This window comes from Pseudorca crassidens, chromosome 14, assembly GCF_039906515.1.
Source record: "Pseudorca crassidens isolate mPseCra1 chromosome 14, mPseCra1.hap1, whole genome shotgun sequence".
NCBI lineage: Eukaryota > Metazoa > Chordata > Mammalia > Artiodactyla > Delphinidae > Pseudorca > Pseudorca crassidens.
The window spans coordinates 36,625,072-36,646,661 of record NC_090309.1 but is presented as its reverse complement, the minus strand read 5'-3'; the positions used below and the strand labels follow the sequence as shown (position 1 = coordinate 36,646,661).

General features: G+C 45.3%; 1 protein-coding gene across 2 annotated transcripts in view; it reads left to right on the top strand.

The window, feature by feature from the left end:
* The window catches only part of SLC1A4 (solute carrier family 1 member 4), a 91,230-nt gene extending 70,779 nt beyond the window's left edge, over window positions 1-20,451 (top strand). For both annotated transcript variants that reach the window (XM_067704889.1, XM_067704888.1), the window contains 7 exons: window positions 7,364-7,406; window positions 9,345-9,407; window positions 10,980-11,146; window positions 13,396-13,629; window positions 15,157-15,351; window positions 15,654-15,788; window positions 17,604-20,451. In XM_067704889.1, coding sequence (XP_067560990.1) covers window positions 11,007-11,146; window positions 13,396-13,629; window positions 15,157-15,351; window positions 15,654-15,788; window positions 17,604-17,832 — 933 coding nt within the window. In that variant the 5' untranslated portion in view covers window positions 7,364-7,406; window positions 9,345-9,407; window positions 10,980-11,006 and the 3' untranslated portion in view covers window positions 17,833-20,451. The remainder of the gene's footprint in view (window positions 1-7,363; window positions 7,407-9,344; window positions 9,408-10,979; window positions 11,147-13,395; window positions 13,630-15,156; window positions 15,352-15,653; window positions 15,789-17,603) is intronic.
* Window positions 20,452-21,590: the final 1,139 nt, after the last annotated feature.

The following is a 21,590-nucleotide window of genomic DNA, read 5'->3' as shown; positions in this document are numbered from 1 at the left end:
GTGTCTGGTCTCCAAAGTTGACCTCGGTTTTCTTCACCTGTCAATGGAAAGGATTCAGGCGACTGACCTCAGACATTCCTCTGAGTGATAATATTTGTGGTTTTCAAATGGAAAACCAGAGGCTTATCTGCCAACGAGGCAGGTAGCTCCTGGGCCCGGGACACTGTCTGCCCTAGCAGCCAGAAAAATGATCCTGGGCCACTGTCTTGCAGAAGGGGCTACCACGTGCCTGGTAAAGGCAATTGAGATTTTGCCTGTCGCCCAGTTTTCTAGGCTTTATTGCTTTTCTTGCGCTCACTTTCTCAACAGTGGACAGTGCTTGGAGCCTTTCCTTTCACACAGGGTGGTGCTAGGGACTTACCTTCCTTCCCGAGAACTGGGTGAATATGACGCGTCTCAGGCTGCAAAGAACACATTTCTTCAGTCGGTGCAAAGAAACCTGTAGGCAAGATGAAGACTCTTAGCGAATCTAACGTGGATCCAAATTAATGGAGGTTTCTCAGCCTAACTAGTCACTAACAATGGCAGCTTAGGATATTAAAAAAAAAATTCTTTAGCTCGACACCATGCCTGAATAGTTCGGAAAAGAACATAAACCCAGAGAGGTAGTGTGGATAGTGATGAAGAACAGACACTGAAATCAGCTGCCCGGTTTTGAATCCAGCTCTACCACTTACTAGTTGTATGGACAAGTCATGTAGCCTCTCTGTACCTCAGTTGCCTTATCTGTAAAATGAGGTTAATAATAGTGTAGCTACTACCTAGACTTGTTACGAGGATTAACTGAGTTAATATTTGAGTGTGTTGCTCATATTCTAGTGTGTCCCAGCCTCTCACGGACAGCTGAGGGCTACTTGATACAGAGAATGAGTACTGCTCGTAGCCTTATTTCCTCAAACGTCCCCCACCCCAGGGTCCCAGCCTTAGCCTTTCAGGCTGGAATCTAAAACTGGATGTGGGCCTCAGAAAGAGGATAGGTTACTCCCCTACCCCCCACTGTCTCCATAGTGTGAGCCCGTCACCCCCAGCCCTTCCTCCGCTCCCAGCCTTGTAGGGGGTACCAAGATCTGAAGGGGCACATCCCTGTTAACTGAACCTGTAACAATAAGCACTAGGGATAATAAATATTTATCAGGTGTACATAGAGTGTCGTATCCTTTTCCGAAGGGTCTTTGAAATTTTCATAAATTCGGTAAAGAATTTTTGAACTTAAATGAAAGGAAATACTTTTGGAACAGAAAAAATATACCAAGCCAAAGTAAATTGTTTTACAGTCTTCTCATATGGAACAGGGAAATGCATACCACCCTTGACAATAGGATCAGAAGAACAAATAGCACCAGATGTATGAAGAAGGAACATTTCTGAAGTTTTTCATGGTGTGAGCTGCACGAATCTGTACAGTACTACTAACAGAAGTTCTGATTTCAAAACTTCAGCCTGAGCTCATACCAGTTTTTTTTTTTTTTTTTTTTATCAGTTATATATATACATATGTTCCCATATCTCTTCCCGCTTGCGTCTCCCTCCCTCCCACCCTCCCTATCCCACCCCTCCAGGCGGTCACAAAGCACCGAGCTGATCTCCCTGTGCTATGCGGCTGCTTCCCACTAGCTATCTACCTTACGTTTGGTAGTGTATATGTGTCCATGCCTCTTTATCGCTTTGTCACCGTTTACCCTTCCCCCTCCCCATAGCCTCAAGTCCATTCTCTAGTAAGTCTGTGTCTTTATTCCTGTTTCACCCCTAGGTTTTTCATGACATTTTTTTTTTCTTAAATTCCATATATATGTGTTAGCATACGGTATTTGTCTCTCTCTTTCTGACTTACTTCACTCTGTCATACCAGTTTTTCTGCTTGCTTTAAGTAATGTGTCCAAAGGTTCCTAAAGCACCGGAAAGGCTCGTCCATTCATTCTCTCCCAATTTGGTCTGACTTGGGTCTCTGGATTTAGTAGTACAGTCTTGGCATTTTTTGCAAACGTTTTTGACTTAGACCCACTATGAGAAATACATTTTAAATAATGGCATATCCACATACAGACACCTTCACTCCCACATATACAATCTGAAACACAAGTCCTACAAAACAACATTTTAAGTGTGATACATGCTGATCTTTTCTACTCTGTCTAATGTATTACATCTTTTATAAAATGCTGGTTAGAGCCAGGAAATTGATTCCATGGCCAACTAATGTTTGAAAAACTTTGGTCTAATGTATACCTGGTATTATGTAATTCAAGGAAATTTCTCGGGGTCAAATAACAGAAAAATGACATATTTGAGAATTTAAATAAAATGAAGAGCCTCAATGGTTAGAAGCAGCCTAATACCCAGTGAAATTGAGTGCTGTGCAGAGGTAAGCTTGAGAAGACCATTTGATCCTTCTGATTTCCAGACTGTGGATCTCACAACTCCAGATCTCTACTATCTAATATGATAGACACGAGCCACAAGTGGCTGTTTAAATTTAACTAGTTTAAATGTAAATAAAATTAAAAATTCAGGGACTTCCCCGGTGGTGCAGTGGATGAGAATCCGCCTGCCAGTGCAGGGGGCATGGGTTGGATCCCTGGTCTGGGAAAATGCCACATGCCACGGAGCAACGAAGCCCATGTGCCACAACTACTGAGCCTGCGCTCTAGAGCCCAAGAGCCACAACCGCTGAGCCCGTGTGCCACAACTACTGAAGCCCACACGCCTAGAGCCCGTGCTCCACAATAAGAGAAGCCACTGCAATGAGAAGCCTGCGCACCGCAACAAAGACCCAACACGGCCCACCCCCCGGCAAAAAAATTCAGACCCTCAGTAGCACTAGCCATATCTCAAGTGCTCAAAAGCCACACAACTACCGTATTGGACAGCATAAATATAGAAAGTTCTGTTGGAGAGTGCTGGTCTGTATGGAACATGAATGGGAGATATAGCAAATTGATGTCTCTGGGCACTAAATGAGGGGTTGAATTTGATCACTTCCAAGATCCCTTCCAGCTCAAATGTCCCTCATTTTGAAAGCCCAGATGGTTGCTCTGTCAATGTGAGGAGCTGGGAAAAGTGCCTGGAGACAGAGCTCTGGAGGAGCAAAACTGCTTGCATGACGAGCAGCTCATCCCTGAATACAGGAGAGCTCAGGAGTAAGAAAAAGTCCGATTCACAGCAGCATCTTGTTTAAAAGTCAAAGGAAAGAGGGATAAGAAGAACGCAGAGAGAACAAAGTCAGAGGACTGACACACCTGACTGTGAGACTTGCCACAAAGCTGCAGTAATCAAGACAGTGTGGTGTTGTCAAAAGAATAGACAAATACGTCAACGAAACAGAAGAGAGCCCAGAAATAGACCCACGTCAATATGGTCAACTGATCTTTGACAAAAGAACAAAGGTGATACAGTGGCACAAGAATAATCTTTTCAACAAATGGTGTTGGAACAGCTGGACATCCACACGTAAAAAAAAAATGAATCTAGACCCAGCCCTTGCACCATTCACAGAAATTAACTCAAAATAGATCACAGATCAGGGCTTCCCTGGGGGCGCAGTGGTTGAGAATCCGCCTGCCAATGCAGGGGACACGGGTTCGATCCCTGGTCTGGGAAGATCCCACATGCCACGGAGCAACTAAGCCCATGCACCACAACTACTGAGCCTGCGCGCCTAGAACCCATGCTCAGCAACAAGAGAAGCCACCGCAGTGAGAAGCCTGCGCACCGCAACTCAGAAAGCCTGCTTGCCGCAACTAGAGAAAGCCCCCGCGCAGCAACGAAGACCCAATGCAGCCAAAAATAATAAATTAAAAAAAATACTTCTTAAAAAAGAAAAAAAAGTGGATCAAAGATCTAAATGTAACACACAAAACTGTAAAACTCCTGAAAGATAACATAAAATGACCTCTGGTATGGCAATGACTTTTTAAATACAACACCAAAGGCACAAACCATGAAGAATAGAGAAAAATGTTTTGCCTTACTCCTGCAGCCTCGCATCCTTGCCCCTTGGTGGGGGCAGGGGCATGTTCCTGCCCCTGCTCCTGGCCTGTGGCAACCAGGGGAACTGAAGGAAAGGAGTATGATTCTGTGGGTTCAACTCACTGCCTGCAGGCGATTCCTTCCAAAGGATCAATATTTGAGAGCTGAGTTATGTAATCTAAAAAGAGTTCAGTCATCCCATTGAATGTACGTATTTTTTTTGGTTGTCAGATCTCCTTTGCAGTTAGCACTGTATCTTTTGTCCTAACTTTTTAAGCAATTTTGAGATATGATTTACATACAAAAGATGCATCCATTTCAGGGGTACAGTTCAATGAGTTCTGACAAATAGATAAACCATTTAATCACTACCACAATCCAGACACTGAACATTTTTGTCTCCCATGACCCTTCTCAGCAATTCCCACTCTTCATCCCTGGCCTCAGGCGGTTTTGGATAGAAAGTTTTGCTTTCTATCACTATGGATTAGTTTTGCTTTTTCTAGAGTTTCATAGTGATGGAATCACTCAGCATGTACTTTTCTTTGTCTGGCTTCTTTTGCTCAGCACGATGATGTTGAGATAATCCACGTTGTATATATTAGCGGTTGATTCCTTTTTATTGCCAGGTAGGATTCCATTGTATGGATTTATCATAATGTTATTTGTCCACTCATCAGTTGATGGACAATTCAGTTTTGAGCTATTATGAATAATGCTGTTATTCATACAGGTCCTTTTTGCAGACATATATTTTCATTTCTCTTGGGTAAATGTCTAGGAGTAGAATTGCTGGTTCATATGGTAAGTGTATGTTTAACTTTATAAGAAACTGTCAGAACACATCATGATCTTAGGAACTTGATTTTTTGGCAGGAGTCACTGTTTTGACTCTAGTATTGAATATACCCCTCTGTTCCCATTGGATTTTGTAGACTAGATATTGTAGACTGTCTGAAAACAGGTTGACCAAACGGTGGCCGTTTGGTCTAGAAGTTCTGGGTTAGGGTCCGTTCTGGGTGAGACAGTATTGGGTTATTGCTTATGCTAAAGACACCAGGCAGGTCAACAGCTCATTCCTGAAGGATACGAAGTATTTGCAGGGGAAATCGTCCCCCATGGAGAAGACAGAGGGCTTCTAACCCAGCTCTTTCCTTAACTTCCCTGTCTTCTTAGGGGGAGAAGCAGGTGGCCAGCTCAGTCTGAGAACTACTGTGGTAGATGCAGAATGGGCGAAACCTTGGCTCAGGGCCTGTTTCTGCTTCTAACTAGTGTAGCAAATGGAAATGAGATACCAAACGTACTCCTACAAGACTGAGAAGGGTGCTTTGTAATGGAAATAAGAGGCAAATGTAAGTTGCTATTCATCTACACACTAAAGAATAGTCAATACAAATGCCTAGTCTGTTTCTGCCTTTCTTTTAATGTAAATATGCTTGTAATAGGAATCAAACTTCAGATCACCATTTTGCAATGGTTAATTCAACAGAAGATCACATTTTGTCTGTTTAAATAGAGACGTGTACTTTTGGGTATTCTCTAAGTATGTTAAAAGCAATTCAGGTTTCATAGACAAGCAAGATGGGAAAGGCTGAGTTGCAGTCTCTAGATGCTGGCTGTCTATGGAAGCTTCCTGAGTGTTCTAATGAAGTCATTTTTGTGTCTCATTAACCCTTTTGGTGGGTGTGTTCATTATCTATTGTTGTATAACAAATTACCACCAATTTAGCAGCTTAAAATCACACATATTTATTATCCCATAGTATCTGTGGTATCAGGAATCCTGGCACGGCTTAGCTGGGTCTTCTGCTTCAGAGTCTCTTATCAGGCTGCAGTCAAAGTGTTGGCTGCAGCTAGGGTCTCATCTGAAGGCTTGACTGGGGAAGGAGTCACTTCTGAGGACTCGTGGTTGTTGGCAGAATTCAGTTCCTTGAGGTTCAGACTGGGAGCCTCAGTTCCTAGTTGGCTGTTGGCCAGAGGCCACCCTCCATGTCTTGTCATACAGGTCTTTCCAATATGGCAGCTTGTTTCATCAAATATGCAAGCCCAGAAAGCAATAAAGAGTCTTCTAGCAAGATGGAAGCCACAAGTTTATGTAACCAAATCACAAAAGTGACATCCCATCACCTTTGGTGTATTCTGTTGGCTAGAAGCAAGTCATACCCATCCCCCACCCCCATGACACACACACTGAAGGGGAGGGTATTACACAAAGGTGTGACTACCAGGAGGCCTCTTAGACTCTGCTTGCCAAGCTGGGCTACAGTCAGACCTGCCTACCTCTGAAACCGAATGCATACAAATAGTTGCCTAGAGATTCTAGTGCTATGAACAACTCAACCACAGAAGTAAGAATGAGTGGATAAGATTGGCACAAATTGTAAAAGATGGTCTTTTACTCTTCTAGACTTATTCTTATAGGAAGTGGGTAGAACAAACGGATTATCAGTGGGATTTTCTTGTATATCATGACCAGCATCTGTACAATATATGACCCAAAGGAGGCCCTCAATAAAAACTGTGCGTGAATAGATTTTGGTTTCAAAATCTAGCTTAACTGGATCAGTTCCACTGCTCTCCTTTTATAACAAATATTTTGTACTATCCTTCATCCTGAAATGAAATCCATAAATAGAATTTACCTACACACATAATTTCAAACATCAATATGACTTGACTGTAATATAAAAACCCACCAGCTTGGTGGTTGCCAGAGGCGGGGGTGGAGAGTGGGAGAAATAAGTAGAAGGGGATATTATATATTTTTAAAAATAGAAATAAAAATGTAAGTATGCTATAAGATTTTAAAAAAGAAAAAATACTAAAGGAGAGTAATTTATAATAAAAATAATGTCAGGATGTGAATGCTCTAAACCAAAATGGTTAGGTGCTTGCTTCCGAGTTTAGAGTCACCATTAATGGGACAGCTTTACATTCAGACATTTAGCAGAACAAATGGCTGGGCCCTGGCACTTCTCCCTGAACACACTCCCCCAGTTCCAGGAATGCCCCCCAGTTATTACAACAACAAAACACTCCTTTGGATTTCACTAGTGGGCAGTGCCACTCCCCGTTGAAAACCACTGCACTAGGGCTTAGCCTCTAGGGGAAAGGAAAGTGATGCAATTATTCCGGTTTCCTTGGACACAGCTTACCTCAATATCCAGGGGCACCACGAGGGAGATGAGGATAAAGATCAGTGCACTCAAAGTATCTATTGGGGCCCCGCAGCCGAAGCACAGTTGGGTGCTTGGATCAAGCAGAAGATGGCAGTAAATGCTGGACGTGGGGAAAGAGGGAACCCTGTGTGTCAGGCTGTCAGGAATGGGCATCTTAAAGTGGACACTTTGAATGCTGAATTTTAAGAATACTGACAAAATGCTTTCTTTTCCAACAGAAACCTGTTTCCCTCAAATCTTGTGGTTGCAGCTTTCCGTACGGTAAGCTTGATGCTTTGCTAAAAATATGAAACTTTGGGGAGGGGTGGGTTACGTATAAATTACTGCTATAGAGTTAGGTAAGGTGGAACAGGGAGGGTTGTGTTGTTAACAACACTTAGTATCATTGGCCTAAAATTTATAGATATACCCCTGGAGCGAAAACAAACAAAACAACAAGAAACCAAAAATTTTTCCGAAATATCCCACTAGTTCCAGTATCTTTTCATATCACCTAATACCCTCAAATCACATTTTTGGGAGCTTTTAAATATTTTAGGTTTTTTTTTTTTTGGCTGTACTGTGTGGCTTGTGGGACCTTAGATCCTTGACCAGGGATTGAACTTGTGCCCCCTGCAGTGGAAGCACCAAATCCTAACCACTGGACTACCAAGGAATTCCCTAGAATTTTTAAAAAATACATTTTAATCTTTTTTTCTGATTATAAGGATAACGTATGCTCCTTGCAAAAAATAAAGTGGAAAAAAGTAGAAGAAAATAAAAATCACCCATAATCACTACCTAGAGCTACCCATTAACATTTTGGTATACATCCTTCCAGTATGTTTTTTCTATACATGTGCACACTCACATGATTTTAAAATAATTATACTACATAACATTGTTAGTATGTACCCGTGCTACACATATTGTTCTGTAACCTGCTCTTATTGTTAACATTTTCTCATGTTGGTAAATATCCTTCTGCATAAGTTATTGGCTGTATTCCACTGTATGAGAGTATCATAATTTTACTCAACCAGTCCCTTGTTGATGGTGGTTTCCAGTTTTTCCCTAATTTTAGCAATTCTTCAAGTAACTCCCCTGCAGCCATGCTTTATATAGAGAAAGAATATAAAGGTCTAGATAGATGGACTAAACTGATTGCCTTTTTCAAGCCAAGACTATTCTGTTTCTACTTACAGCCTCTCTTTAAAACAAACATACAAACAAACAAACAACAACAAAAAAAAACCCTGCATATAAACATAGCTGTGGCTTGTATGTATAACGTGAGCTAGGAGAAAAATACAAGGTTTGCGGGGCTTTCAGTGCCTGGCACAGAAGGTGTGGGGTGGGTTTTGTTTGCCCTGCCATCCTTAATCATGGGACAGCTGAACATCTCTGCCTGTCTGAAAGCTTGATAATCAAAGCTGAGAGAGACCAGAGCTCTTTAAAGGCCGGTTCAAAGCAAGCCTCTGGGTCTGAACCCTCTAAGGGGCTCCTCTTAACAGTTCAGAAGCCAGGTGTCCTTAGAAGGGTCAGGAAGGGTGTCTTATAACAGAGTCCCCTCAACGATAATGCATACTGCCCCAGGGAGACAACTGTGTGCGTTGGGCAGAAGTGTGTGAAGTCAACTGGCAGGACCAAAGTTGGAGGGACGTTTCACCTCTGATGAGTGGTCTCCCAGAAGACTCAGACCGAAAATGCTGTCTTGCCTTCCAGCCTTTGCTCTGGGGAGTGGAGGCTGAAGGCAGATTAGAAACAGATGCTGAAAAGCAGTCAGGCTCAAATAAGTTCTGGAACATAGTGGAGCATAAATAAATGAATGAACCTAAAATAACACATCGAAAAGTGTACTTCGGCATCGTGGAACGAATTCCAAGTTTCCCCAAATAAGGTGAACTCTGAGCTGTTGGAGATATCAAACCATCAGCTTGAAAGTGTGCAGACCTTCTCCAAACCAGCGACCAGGGGACATAGGAAATTCTCCCCATTTCCTTGGCTTCCTAAAAAACCAGAAGTCTGGAGTGCATGCTGCCTTGGTCTTAAGTAACTTTTGTACAGTCCTCAGAGGCCCTTGTCAGGCCAGCCAAGTGAGGAGTGCCCAGAAGACCTGGAATGAAGAACAGAGTAGCCAGAGGCCCAGCAGTCCTCTCGGTTCCCCCAGGTGGTCTTCAGCTGTGAACTGACGGGAGTTTTGCTTTCTCTTGTTCACAGTATGCAACCGACTATAGAGAGGTGACCCACAACACAAGCACTGGAAACATAACCCGTGAAAAGGTAAAACTTCTTGTGAGATCACTTGTGGCGAATACTTATAACACAAATAATGCTTCATAACTGAAGGAGCATACACGATGCGTGTTTTTCTCAGCCGGACTGAAGACTTTGGGGTTTGAATGGGCTGTTTGAAACACACGGGTTAGGTTTGCTCCTTTGGCCATTTACCATGTTTAGTGGATCCATTTCATTGAATTGGAACTACTGCCCCCTTTCTTAGAAAAAATAATTTTATAACACCCCTTCTGCTATTCTGAAATATAATTAATAGGTGATTTAACCTACCCCTGCACATAGAATTGGTCTTGGGGGTTTAACTCACTATAACCATCATTCATTCACAAGTATTTTTGAGTACCTGTTGTTTACCAGACACTGAGCTAGGTCCCAGCCTTCATGCTATATAGCTGGAAGGGACAAGGGACCTCAAGAATTATTCAGTCCAGCCATGGAGCTGCCATGGGGAGAAGGAGGGACTTTGCCCTTCCCCACCCCCTAGTACACCTCCTTAGGGCTTTTTTTTTTTTTTTTTTTTTGCGGTACACGGGCCTCTCACTGTTGTGGCCTCTCCCGTTGCAGAGCACAGGCTCTGGACGCGCAGGCTCAGCAGCCATGGCTCACGGACCCAGCTGCTCCGCGGCAAGTGGGATCTTCCCGGACCGGGGCACGAACCCGTGTCCCCTGCATCGGCAGGCGGACTCTCAACCACTGCGCCACCAGGGAAGCCCTACCAGCCTTTCTTTGATTGAAGGAAAAGTCCTACTTTTTAAAAAAAAGTCAAAAGCTATTAGTTTAGTCCATTTCACTTCATCCTGCAGATGAAGCACCTGAAGCTCAGAGAAGTTATTCAGTATCAGAGCTGGGACTAGGGTTCAGACTAGAACAGTGGTAAAAATGCTCTTTCGGTTTTTACCACGCTGACATGTTTCCTGTTCAGAGTTTCATAATGTGTTGTGATGGGATAAAATGTTCCTCTAACATATGCTTAGAGTAGTGAGATTCAGCACTGCTGGAAAAAAAGAATACGTTATACCTGTACATTTTAAGTCAGTGATTTAAGAAAGAATATCCTGAAAATACCCACGTTGATTCTGAACATCTTTTTTGAAATTCGTCAGTGAGGAGACTATGGTAAGAGCCTAGCAACAAAGAATTTGTTGACATTTAGGAGGCAGAGTTCCAATCACTGACTCTTGATCTGAAGGACCTTTTCACCAATCAGCTCTTCTTCTAAAAGCAACCCTTTGAAGTGATTGTCCAGCCTCTAGCTGAATTTATCCAGTGATGATGAGCTCGCTACTTTCTGCTTCAACCTATGCCCGTTTTGAACAGCTTTCAGAGTTAACAACTAGGTGAAGATTTTGTTTGTTGACTTCCATATCCTCAGACTCCATCTCCCCTTGAGTTTCCTGCCCCTTGATTTGTGAAATCACTGCGGGTTAAAGAAAATCTGAGCCTTTCCTCCTTCCGGGCACAGTGTTTCAGTCTGGCAGAGACAACGGAGCAAATGCATTCTTTAATTCTCACTCATCTGTTGTAAACTTAGACCCTTTGTCCCCTCTGATCCTACAGATCCCCATTGGCACCGAAATTGAAGGTATGAACATTTTAGGATTGGTCCTTTTTGCCCTGGTGTTAGGAGTGGCCCTGAAGAAACTCGGCTCTGAAGGAGAAGAGCTCATTCGTTTTTTCAATGCCCTCAATGAGGCGACGATGGTGCTGGTGTCGTGGATTATGTGGTGAGTGTCACCCTGCCACCTGCTCTCTCTCTCATTTCTCCTGCCATCCAGAAAAGAACCTGACTTAGCTGTTCTAGGTCACCCCTATGGGACCACCTGGACCCGTGCTCTGCATGTGGTTGATGTACCACAGGCCAGTCTTGGTACAAGGGGTGAAGGACCTCAGAGAAACAGGCATGTGTCATGGTTACCAATCACTTCCTCATCACCCACAATGACCCCTGGGTTTTATCATTGGGGATTTATCTATGAGTCCCACCACCATCCCATATCCCATGAGATGCCCATATCATCTTGTGGGGCAACGGATTCCATAAATTTGCTATCTGCTGTATAAAATAAGGCTCATTTCACTTTAAAGGATAGACTTCAAGCTTCAGAAGGGCCCCTTCCTATAGTATTTTACAACATGGAGGGAAAATCCATCTTCACTCCATTACATATATGTGAACTTGGAATGGTCTCTCCTTTATGTGAATGTTTCTTTATGTAATATCAATGCAAGGGCAATTGTTTAATAAAAACCATCAGATTGATTTCTGGCTAACAAGGGAAAAGTTGACAAGATCTCTCAAAGTAACTTCTCAGAAATCATACCGATTTCAGTGCCAATGCCTCGTAAGCTTTATCCTGCTGTTTTACTCAAGCCAAACTTTGTGGGTTTTAGCTTCTACCCATTCGTTGCTGAGAAACTAGTTTCTCCTTTTGTGCACAAAGCATCTTCCTTATTGTCAACCCTTAAATATCCCAGAACGTCTCTCTCTTAGATGGCATTGGGATGGCAGCTGCACTGATTTTAGGAGAGAAGCCTGGCATTTGGTAAGAAAGTTTGAGATTCGGTGGGAAGCCAAGTTCGGAGCCTCCCCTGGTGATGTTTATCTTGCTTAACCAAATTTTCTTGCTCACCCCAAAATTCCAGAGTCTGACTCTATATTGTAAACATGACACTTCATATGACTGCTGTTGTTCAAGGGAGAAAAATATTTTCAGAAAGGAAAACATGTTTTCATCACATCGAGTTCTTTTCCTGGCTTATTTTTTTAGTCTAAAATCCTCCCAAAGGTTGGATTAAAGGAAACTGTGGAAGAAAGTGACGTTCATATGTTAAGACATTTGTTTTCAATCTGGAAACCAATTTACAGTCATTCCTTCAATGTGATGTATTAGTTACAGAAGCAGATATTTGGAAGGGCAGACCCAGCTGAGTGTCTTAACCGCAGTGAGAGATCTGTTGCCTAAAAAGTGCCTATGCAGGCATAGGAAGTAGGAGTGGTTATCAGAGGATGGGGCTGGCTTGAGGATGGTCCCTAAGGATTTTGGCCTAATCTATAATGTTTTAATTCTTTTGAAAGGAGAATGTTTTCATGTATTACTATGGGATTTTAAAATAATAATACTGCTTAGAATATCTCTGGGAAGAAAACTCAAGAAACCAGTGACATTGGCTGTCTCCTTGGAAGGAAGATGGGTGCTTGGGTACAGAGGTGGGAGGCAGACTTCACCCTTTTGTACCCTTTAAAATTTGAACCATGTGACATTATTATGTATATAATTAAAATTTACAAACAAAGTTGATAGTTATAAAAATTCTTCCTCAATTTATATTAAATGCAAAACAGCAGACTTTTGTTCTTTGTAGCGCCCATAGTTCATTTCTTCCCTTCCTTCTTCCTGCCATCCTGCCATTAAAAAAATCTTCACGCTCCAAGAGTGTTCCCAGAGGGTCATTGTTAATGACTTTTTCCCACAGAATCATGTTTTCCAAACCACAAAGAATTTAAAACTTCACAAAAGGCCCAGCTTTGGCTCAATTCTGTATCACAGCAATTCTGCAAAATAGGTGTCTTTTGTGTTTCTAAGTTCTGAGAACAATCCTGAGCAAAGCTGAAAGTCAAGCTCACAGCCCCAGAGGCTTTGCTCTTGAAGAGTTCCTTGCCTTTCCACTTGGGAGCCCATATGGTTGGTTGCATCCAGCTGTTAAGAACATACAATATCCAAGGGGAAAGAAGTCTGTGTCCTAGTCCTGACTCCGTCACCCACAATGAGCAATCATGTTAATTTTACTCAGTTTCACGGCCTGTAAAATGGGCACGGTATACCCCCATCCTTTTCTGTTCCTTAGGGTCATCCTAGGGAGAGGTGAAGACCACCTAGTTGAGAGTCCCTGCGTTCTGTGACAGGAAAGGCCTACATCTCTCAGCCCCAGCATCACCACCCTTACTGACCAGTGCCCTTTGCTCATGTCCTAGGTACGTACCTGTGGGCATCATGTTCCTGGTTGGAAGCAAGATTGTGGAAATGAAGGACATCATCGTGCTGGTGACCAGCCTGGGGAAATATATCTTCACATCCATATTGGGCCATTTTATTCACGGAGGAATTGTTCTGCCACTTATTTATTTTGTCTTCACGAGAAAAAACCCGTTCAGGTTCCTCCTGGGCCTCCTCACACCATTTGCAACAGCATTTGCCACCTGCTCCAGGTGAGTGGGTTTCAGGTGCCCTTGGCTGCCCTGAGCTGTATTAATATGGAACCAGATGAGCCTGTGGTGGAGGCACAACCATCACCTTGACATATTTTAATTTCTTGAAGACTCTAAATTGGTGTCATCTGATTTTTTTGTACTACCAGCCCCACAGCTCTTTGGAAGTGGATTTTTAGGATTGCCAGAATGAGGGATTGCCTCGTTCCCTTCTTCTTGCTGCTTAGAGGTCAACTGGACCATTACTTAGTCCAACTGTGGGTCTTCACCCTAATTAGACCTCTGCCTAAGTGAAAGAAAGCAGCTACTTAAAACACATTGCATGGGAATAAAGATGCAGACCTACTAGAGAATGGACTTGAGGACACGGGGAGTGGGAAGGGTAAGCTGTGACAAAGTGAGAGAGAGTGGCATGGACATATATACACTACCAAACGTAAAATAGATAGCTAGTGGGAAGCAGCCGCATAGCACAGGGAGATCAGCTCGATGCTTTGTGACCACCTAGAGGGGTGGGATAGGCAGGGTGGGAGGGAGGGAGATGCAAGAGGGAAGAGATATGGGGACATATGTATATGTATAACTGATGCACTTTGTTATAAAGCAGAAACTAACACGCCATTGTAAAGCAATTATACTCCAATAAAGATGTTTAAAAAAAGAAAAACTCATTGCAGGGAAGTTTCTAGAATGATACCTGCCCAATTCTTTCTCCCTTTGGATGGGTGAATTATTTCCTAAATAAGACCAAGTCATCTTGGTGAGGGATGCATGCTCAGCTCTCTAGGAGTCCACAGTATTGTGGGATTATCTCACCTTGTCATTATTAGAAATCCTTCACAAAAAAATTGGGCTTTCCAAATACACTAAAGGAAACTTTCAAAGGATGGCAGCACATCGTTTCACTCACACATTTAGTTTTTGCCTCCCTGCTGCATGTTTCCTCCCATCCTGACTGGCTATGTATATGACAAGGTCGTGGGGGGAAAGAATGAAGGAGGTAAGTTTCTCCAGCTTAGGCAGAAACAAGCCTACTCTTGGCTGTGCCAGCCACACCCTGCAGAAGCTGCAGAGCCCACTGGAGAGAGCGGGTCTTATTCTTTGTAATCTAGGAATACAGTTACTCTTTCCAAACTCTCAGAGCCATCTCGGCTTCTTGGTCTAAGAGAAAAAAAAAAAAAAATCATAGTTTGCCTTTTACTTTTTGGGAGGAAAAATATTCAAGAGAGGAGACGCACATTTTGTACCATGAGACAAGGTGTGGTTCTTGAGAAATTTGGAACAGGGGTATCCAGGTAAAAAAAAAAAACAGGTAAATCTAAGAAGTCCAATTTTGAATACTTTGGGAGTTAACAAAACCCCACGTGTGACAGAAACTTTGCAACAATTCTGATATTTCTCTTATTTCAAGGGGAGAGTGCCATAAACTAGGATGGTGCCAACTGCTCTGTTCCCAGGTCTGAGCTGAGTACTGTGTTAGCCTGGGCAGCAAGGACTATTCTCATGGTTGGTTGTTTGCGTTTCCAGCTCTGCAACCCTTCCCTCTATGATTAAGTGCATCGAAGAAAACAACGGTGTAGACAAGAGGATCGGCAGGTTCATCCTCCCCATCGGGGCCACGGTGAACATGGACGGCGCAGCCATCTTCCAGTGTGTGGCCGCAGTGTTCATTGCCCAGCTCAACAATGTGGAGCTGAAAGCAGGCCAGATTTTCACCATTCTGTAAGTTCTGTAGTCTTTCCTTCATCATCAGGTCTGGTACAAAACGTGAGGTCTTTTTCTTGTGATTTCCTTTGAAAAACTTCATGAATACCAATCTCACCATGGTTCGGGTGTCTCATTTGTAAACTGAGAACAGCGTGAATTCATTACTTGAAGAGAGTGGAACCTCTGTGAAGGGCACAGCTGACAGACTCTAGGGTTGTGTGGTCTTCAGTTTCCAAGCCATGGCTGCCATGTTCTGCATGTTTCTGTGCCCCCTCATCCTCTGGGCTAATGGCTGATCCTGCTGTCCCATCCCCTAGAGTGACAGCCACAGCATCCAGTGTGGGAGCAGCAGGCGTGCCAGCTGGAGGGGTCCTCACCATCGCCATTATCCTGGAGGCCATCGGGCTGCCCACTCATGACCTCTCTCTGATCCTGGCTGTGGACTGGATTGTGTAAGTAGCAAGTCCTAAGGGCACCGAATAAAAGAAGGTCTGTAATGAGCTCCCTAGAAGCTTGGCACTACTCTGGCCTGGGGCATGCAGAGAAACTTAAAACATGTCATTACTGAGAACTTGCTCAGGACATTCAGGAAAGCCAGGGGCCCAAGGGTCTATGGAGATTGGTGGCTGCATAGGGGTCATAGCCATTGGAGCAGCGAGCCTTCGGGAATGATCATCCTTGGCCTGGAATGTCCAAGGAGTGATTTCTGCAAGGGGAGGAAAGATGAGCCCAGCTAATGCGAATGTCATGGCTTGGGCTCAGGAGCGGAGTTCGGAAGGAGCTGTGATCCAGATGACCATTACCTGGGCTCCCATAAAGACACAGAACAGTTTCTGAGTGTTGCTTCCTTGAGTCCCATGATACCTTTCTCAGATACAAACAATACCTGTTTTATAGGGAAGGTCCGCTGAGGTACTGATGTTGGACAGTAGAGCATGTGAATAAGAAAATGAACACTGGAGCCCAGGTACCTGGGCTCAAATCCCAGCTTTGCCATTTACTAGTTGTATGATATGAACCATCTGTGCTTTGGTCTGCCCATCCGTCAAATGGGGATAAGAACAGAACCTACACCAGAGTTATGGTGGAGACTAAATGCGTTAACACGTGCACAGCACGTAGAAGGGTTCTAGGCACATGCAGGAGGAGCATTCGGTCAACACTGGGGAAGAAAGACGCCCCTGGCCAGGCTAGTCAGAGCTGGGCATGGGATACCCTAAACACTGGAGCCTGGCCCTGGGCTCGTGGCTCAACCCATGGTGGTTGGAAATCTTGTGTTTGGAAATCTTCAAGCCCTGGAGACTTGAAGGGGCTTCTCAGAATCCCTACAGCTCCTCGGGGGTGAAATGTGACATGTGCCTTGGAGACCCGCCTTGTCTAGAGAGCACTTGGGAGGGAACTCAGTCCCTGCGATGGTACGTTGCGGTGAGCTGGACGGGACCAGAGCTGCGTGTCAGAGGCCCTGCCTCCTTCCTCACCCCGCTGTTTCCTCTACGTGGGGAGTGCAGGCACGAAGGGGCACTTAGCCAGGACGAGGGACGCAGGGCGCCAAGCGGGCTGCCCAGGCGAGACCTGCAGTCACAGGAGCCCTGTACCACCGCGACCTCTGATTCCACAGCCCTCAGCTTCTCCAGTGCCGCGGGCAAGGTCACATTTTCCCCCTTTCTTCAGAATGGGCACAATACTTCCTCTGAGCCCCAGGGATGGGGGATGGTTATGGGGGTCTGGGAAGACAAGCTTCTGGAAGGGACAGTGCTGTTCTCTGTGAGATGGTGTTTGCCACCAGCCAGGGAAAGCATGTGGAGGTTACAATTCAGTAGAGATGCAGTGTCAAAGTGAGAGCAAGAAGGCAGGTTCCCACAGCGCAACCGTGAGTGGGAGAGAAGCTGGACCCAGGACGGAATCTGTGCGATCATCCCAGCTGTCTGTAACTTTTATACGATGGTGTCTCACACGTGAAATGCATACATTGAAAGATTTCTGGAAGGAAACAGATCCAGAGGTCAATACTGGTTCACTCAGGGTTGCGGAGTATGGGGGGGCGGGGTGACTTTTGTTTTCTCCTTTGTACTTTTCTTTTTCCCAAGTTTTCTTGAGGATCTGTTAGTTTCATAAAAAGTATTTGGAGAAAATCACTTTAGCATCAAGTGAGGCCCTGTGCCCTTACTAGCTTGCTCTCCCTCAGTGTCACAGCTTCCTGGTGGCTCAGCCCAAGGTGACATCCGCCCCCTGGTGGCTGTAATGCCTGCCTGTTCTCTTCCCCCCAGGGACCGCACCACCACCGTGGTGAACGTGGAGGGCGATGCCCTGGGTGCAGGCATCCTCCACCACCTGAATCAGAAGGCGACGAAGAGAGGCGAGCAGGAGCTGAGTGAGGTCAAAGTGGAGGCCGTCCCCAACTGCAAGTCGGAGGAGGAGACGTCACCCCTGGTGACACACCCAAACCCCACCGGCCTTGCGGCCAGCACCCCCGAGTCCAAGGAGTCAGTTCTGTGAGGGGGCTGGGCTTCCAGCTTGCCTGCGGGGGATGCCCGCCCCATCGGTCCGGTCGGCAGACCCGGGCACCGCCTTCACTGACTTCTAGCCTCCCGTGCAATGCTTTGGCCCAGTCACTGGTTTGAGGATTACTTCTCAGCACAGGCATTGGGCTTCCCAGCGGGACCTGGTTCCCAAGGACCAGGACACTCTGCCATTTGGCTTACCATGTGTAGGTGCAACTGTGTACACCCCAGCTCTGTTTGGAAACACACCCTCGAGCTGCCGGGCGGGGGGAGTAACAGGCTCACAGGACCTGGTGGTTAAAGCCTGGAAAATGCACATGTTGCTTCACTGCACCCAGGAAAGCTCAGCCTTGGGTGCTTTCCGGGCAGACCTGGACGGGTGGCAGCCATCTGTCGCATTGCCTCGTGAGCCATAGTAATTGGAAGAATTCCCAAATTCATAGCCGCGGCTGGAATTCACTGAGCTGGGCCTCAGGTGTCGAGAGTCTACACATCGGCCTGACTGGCTTCTGGGTCACTAGGCTGGAGGCGCTGCACGTTGTCGAGTTAGAAATACTCCATGGTGTTAGCACTGCTAGGGTCTCTGGTCAGTGGCACTAAGTAAACAATTACATTCTGAAGTCAAAGAAAGGAGGGGGAGTACAGGCTGCAGGGGGAAGGGAAGCAGCCTGATCAGGCCAGGACATACACACACACACACACACACTAATGTCCCCATTCTGGCCCCAGCCCTGGGGAGGTTTTCTGCTTTCATGACCTGGGCCTATGTCAACACTGTGGCTCTATACCCAGCTACTCTGATTTGGCAACAGGCCAGAGAGGGGCCCCCCTCCTCTGGGGAGGTGTCATGTGGTCATCACATTCAGGGCCCTGGCTGGTCTAGCAACAGATTTTAATCCAACTAGACCCTCCCTAAAATGCTGCATTGCAGCAAAAACAAAATTTTAAAAACCCCACAAACCCACCCCTTCATTGGAGTGAGGTACCACTGTTCCCAGATGCCCTAGCTTTGGCTGATTTCCATAGACTTGGTTTCCTTTCCCTCCAGGACATCAGTTTAAAATTATAAGCTAAATGGTCCACCTGATACTTACTGACTTGAGCTGAGCCTAGGGGAGGGGGCTTTATGGAGAGAACAAGCATTGCCCGGGATAGGGAAGGAAAACCTAAAAGGCACTAGACTGCTATTTCTCTGTGGCTGTTGGTGTGTATCTGTGGGGTAACCTGCAGCAAGTCCTGGAGCCTCACTTTACCCCATTAGTACAATGGGGCTGATGTCACCTGCCTCTTACCTACCTCAGAGGGATTTGGTGAGGCAAACTGAGTGAATCCGCGAAAAACGACCATTTCGCATTTTGCTTCTTGGATATCAAGTGCTAACACCCCCGTACCCTCCTTACTGTTACCTAAGTGATACCTAAGTTCTCCAGGAGGCTCCTTCTTCTGGGGAGGACAGCTTTTACGAGCAGGGCTTTGTTCTGTGTGCAGGAGCAACTGTTATCACGTCACTTGTTCTCTTAGTAGTTTCTTGTTAGCATCAAATGCAGCCTCTTCCTGATGTCCTTCATCTTTTTGTGAATTAACTACCCCACCTCCCAGCACACTTCTGGGTACCTGACCTCCCCGCGACTCCCAGACCCAGGCACCATTTCTGCCACCGCACACTGGCCATTAAAACTCCCAAACTTTCAGCCTCGCTCATTCCCTTGTCACAACTGGAATGGGGGGAAGGGGGGACAGAGAGTGAAGCTCCCCTGTACTAAGATTGTGGGGCATGGGCCTGAGCGGAATGGGCGGGGAAGAACCAAGGGGCACAGAGCAGACCTGGCCCTTTTCCCTTCAGCCCTCTTTAAACCAGCTAAGTCACTCCCGTCTCCTGTGAAGCAGGGGTGACCAGGAGCTGGGCTGAGAGGAGCCTGGAAGCCTCGACCCTCTGGCTTGTTGCTGATGCCTTCTGTTTTCAAAGGGGAAATAATCACACTGATGGATCCCAAACTGCAAATCCCAAACATTCACTATCTTTCAGGTGTCATTAGATCTCATCTTTCCTTCTTCCACATATATACATGGCTATGTATGTACACATACATATATGCAGCATGTATGTGGGAGGCAATACATGCGGGTAACATCTATATGTATGTGTGTGTGTATATTTTAGCTCCAGTCCAGGCGAGTTTGAATTTGGACAGAGGTGGACTAACTGCAAGTTGCATGTCTTTGGCATCCTGATTTTCCTGTTTCTAAAGGTGAATTTTACAAAACATGGACAGTAGAGCTGGACAATCAGACTCAGGGACTGCGCATCCTCTATCCTGGACCTGGGATTGCGGTGAGGGGAGCGCCGTGCCTGGGGCAGGGTGCTTCCTTGTAAAATCCAGATGGTGATTGCTCCCCTTCCCTTGGCTTTCTCCCTGTTTTTCTGTCTGCAACAAGAATCAGACCAGGAGTGACCTGGCTGGGGAAAATGCCACTTTCTCATTGTCTGAAGATGTCTCCCCTGCGCTTCTAACATGTTGTCGTAAATACTGTTCATCTCTGACTGTTTTGTATGTGTGACACTTGCCTTAAAACATAGCAGTCCTCAGAAATGAATACAGCCTTTCTACTAGGATCTGCATGTTCCTTTATTCCTCCCTTGTGTTTTGAAGTGGTATTTACTGGTGGAGCTCTTCTAGGGGAGGGCCTGGGGGTGACTGAATTGATTATTTTTTCTAGTAGCGTTTAGCCAGCACGACCCCCTGAGGCCTAGCGGGCCACTCAGGTGTCAGAGCTGCTGCAGGACAGTCACTGATGTGACTTGCGGTGGTGAGCGTCCAGGCTCCTGGGCACCTCCCACTCAGCACTAGCAGGGATCTTGAAACAGTGAGTGGTTTTGCGACATACCTCCATAGTCAAGTCTCGTTAGGACAAGTAGGTCAACAGGCCTTAATTGACCATCTACTGTAAGCCTAGAGCCAAGCTGAAAGAATGCCCCAGTCTGTAGAATTACTGAGAAAGTCCCTGCCTAAAACAGTTGCCCATGCCTACCATCCTTGCCACCACACCCAGCCCATTCTTTCATATCATCTCATTTTCAGTGACACCGCATTCCAGCACAATTAGGGAACTTAGAAACCTCTTATAATACGATTATCCTACAAGCTCCCACTAGCAGCCTTAGTTTCCAGACCCTGGGGCTTCTGAAGGAAGAGATCTCTGGTCTTACCTGGACATTTGCAGCCCTTCATATAATATAGCTCCACCTTTAGAGGGAAAAGAAAACCATACATCAACCTCAGAAGTGTTCCTTCTTTGAAAAAATTTTTTCAGCTAGTGTCCTGAGGTCGGTAGAGATTCAGTGTCTCTTCACTTTCGAAAAAAATAATACCTTTATTGAGATATAATCCACACACCATAAAATTCACCCCTTCAAAGTATACAATTCAGTGGTTTTTAGTATATTCACAGAGCTGTATAACCATCAACAATCTAATTCCAGATTTTCATCAGCCCAGAAACTAAACCCAGGACCTCTGACAGCCACTTACCTACTTTCTGTCTCTGGATTTGCCTACTCTGGACATTTTGTATATGCAGATACAAAATGCTTCTTTTATAGATACATCCCAGATAAAGGGAATTGGTGCTCAAAATGTAAACACTGCCCACCTTCCCACTATTTCCACTCTCCCCCCACACACCCACAGGAGAGCCTGTAAGATCTTGTTAATCATCAAATACAGATTCAGTCATTTGAGCCTATTGGGGCAA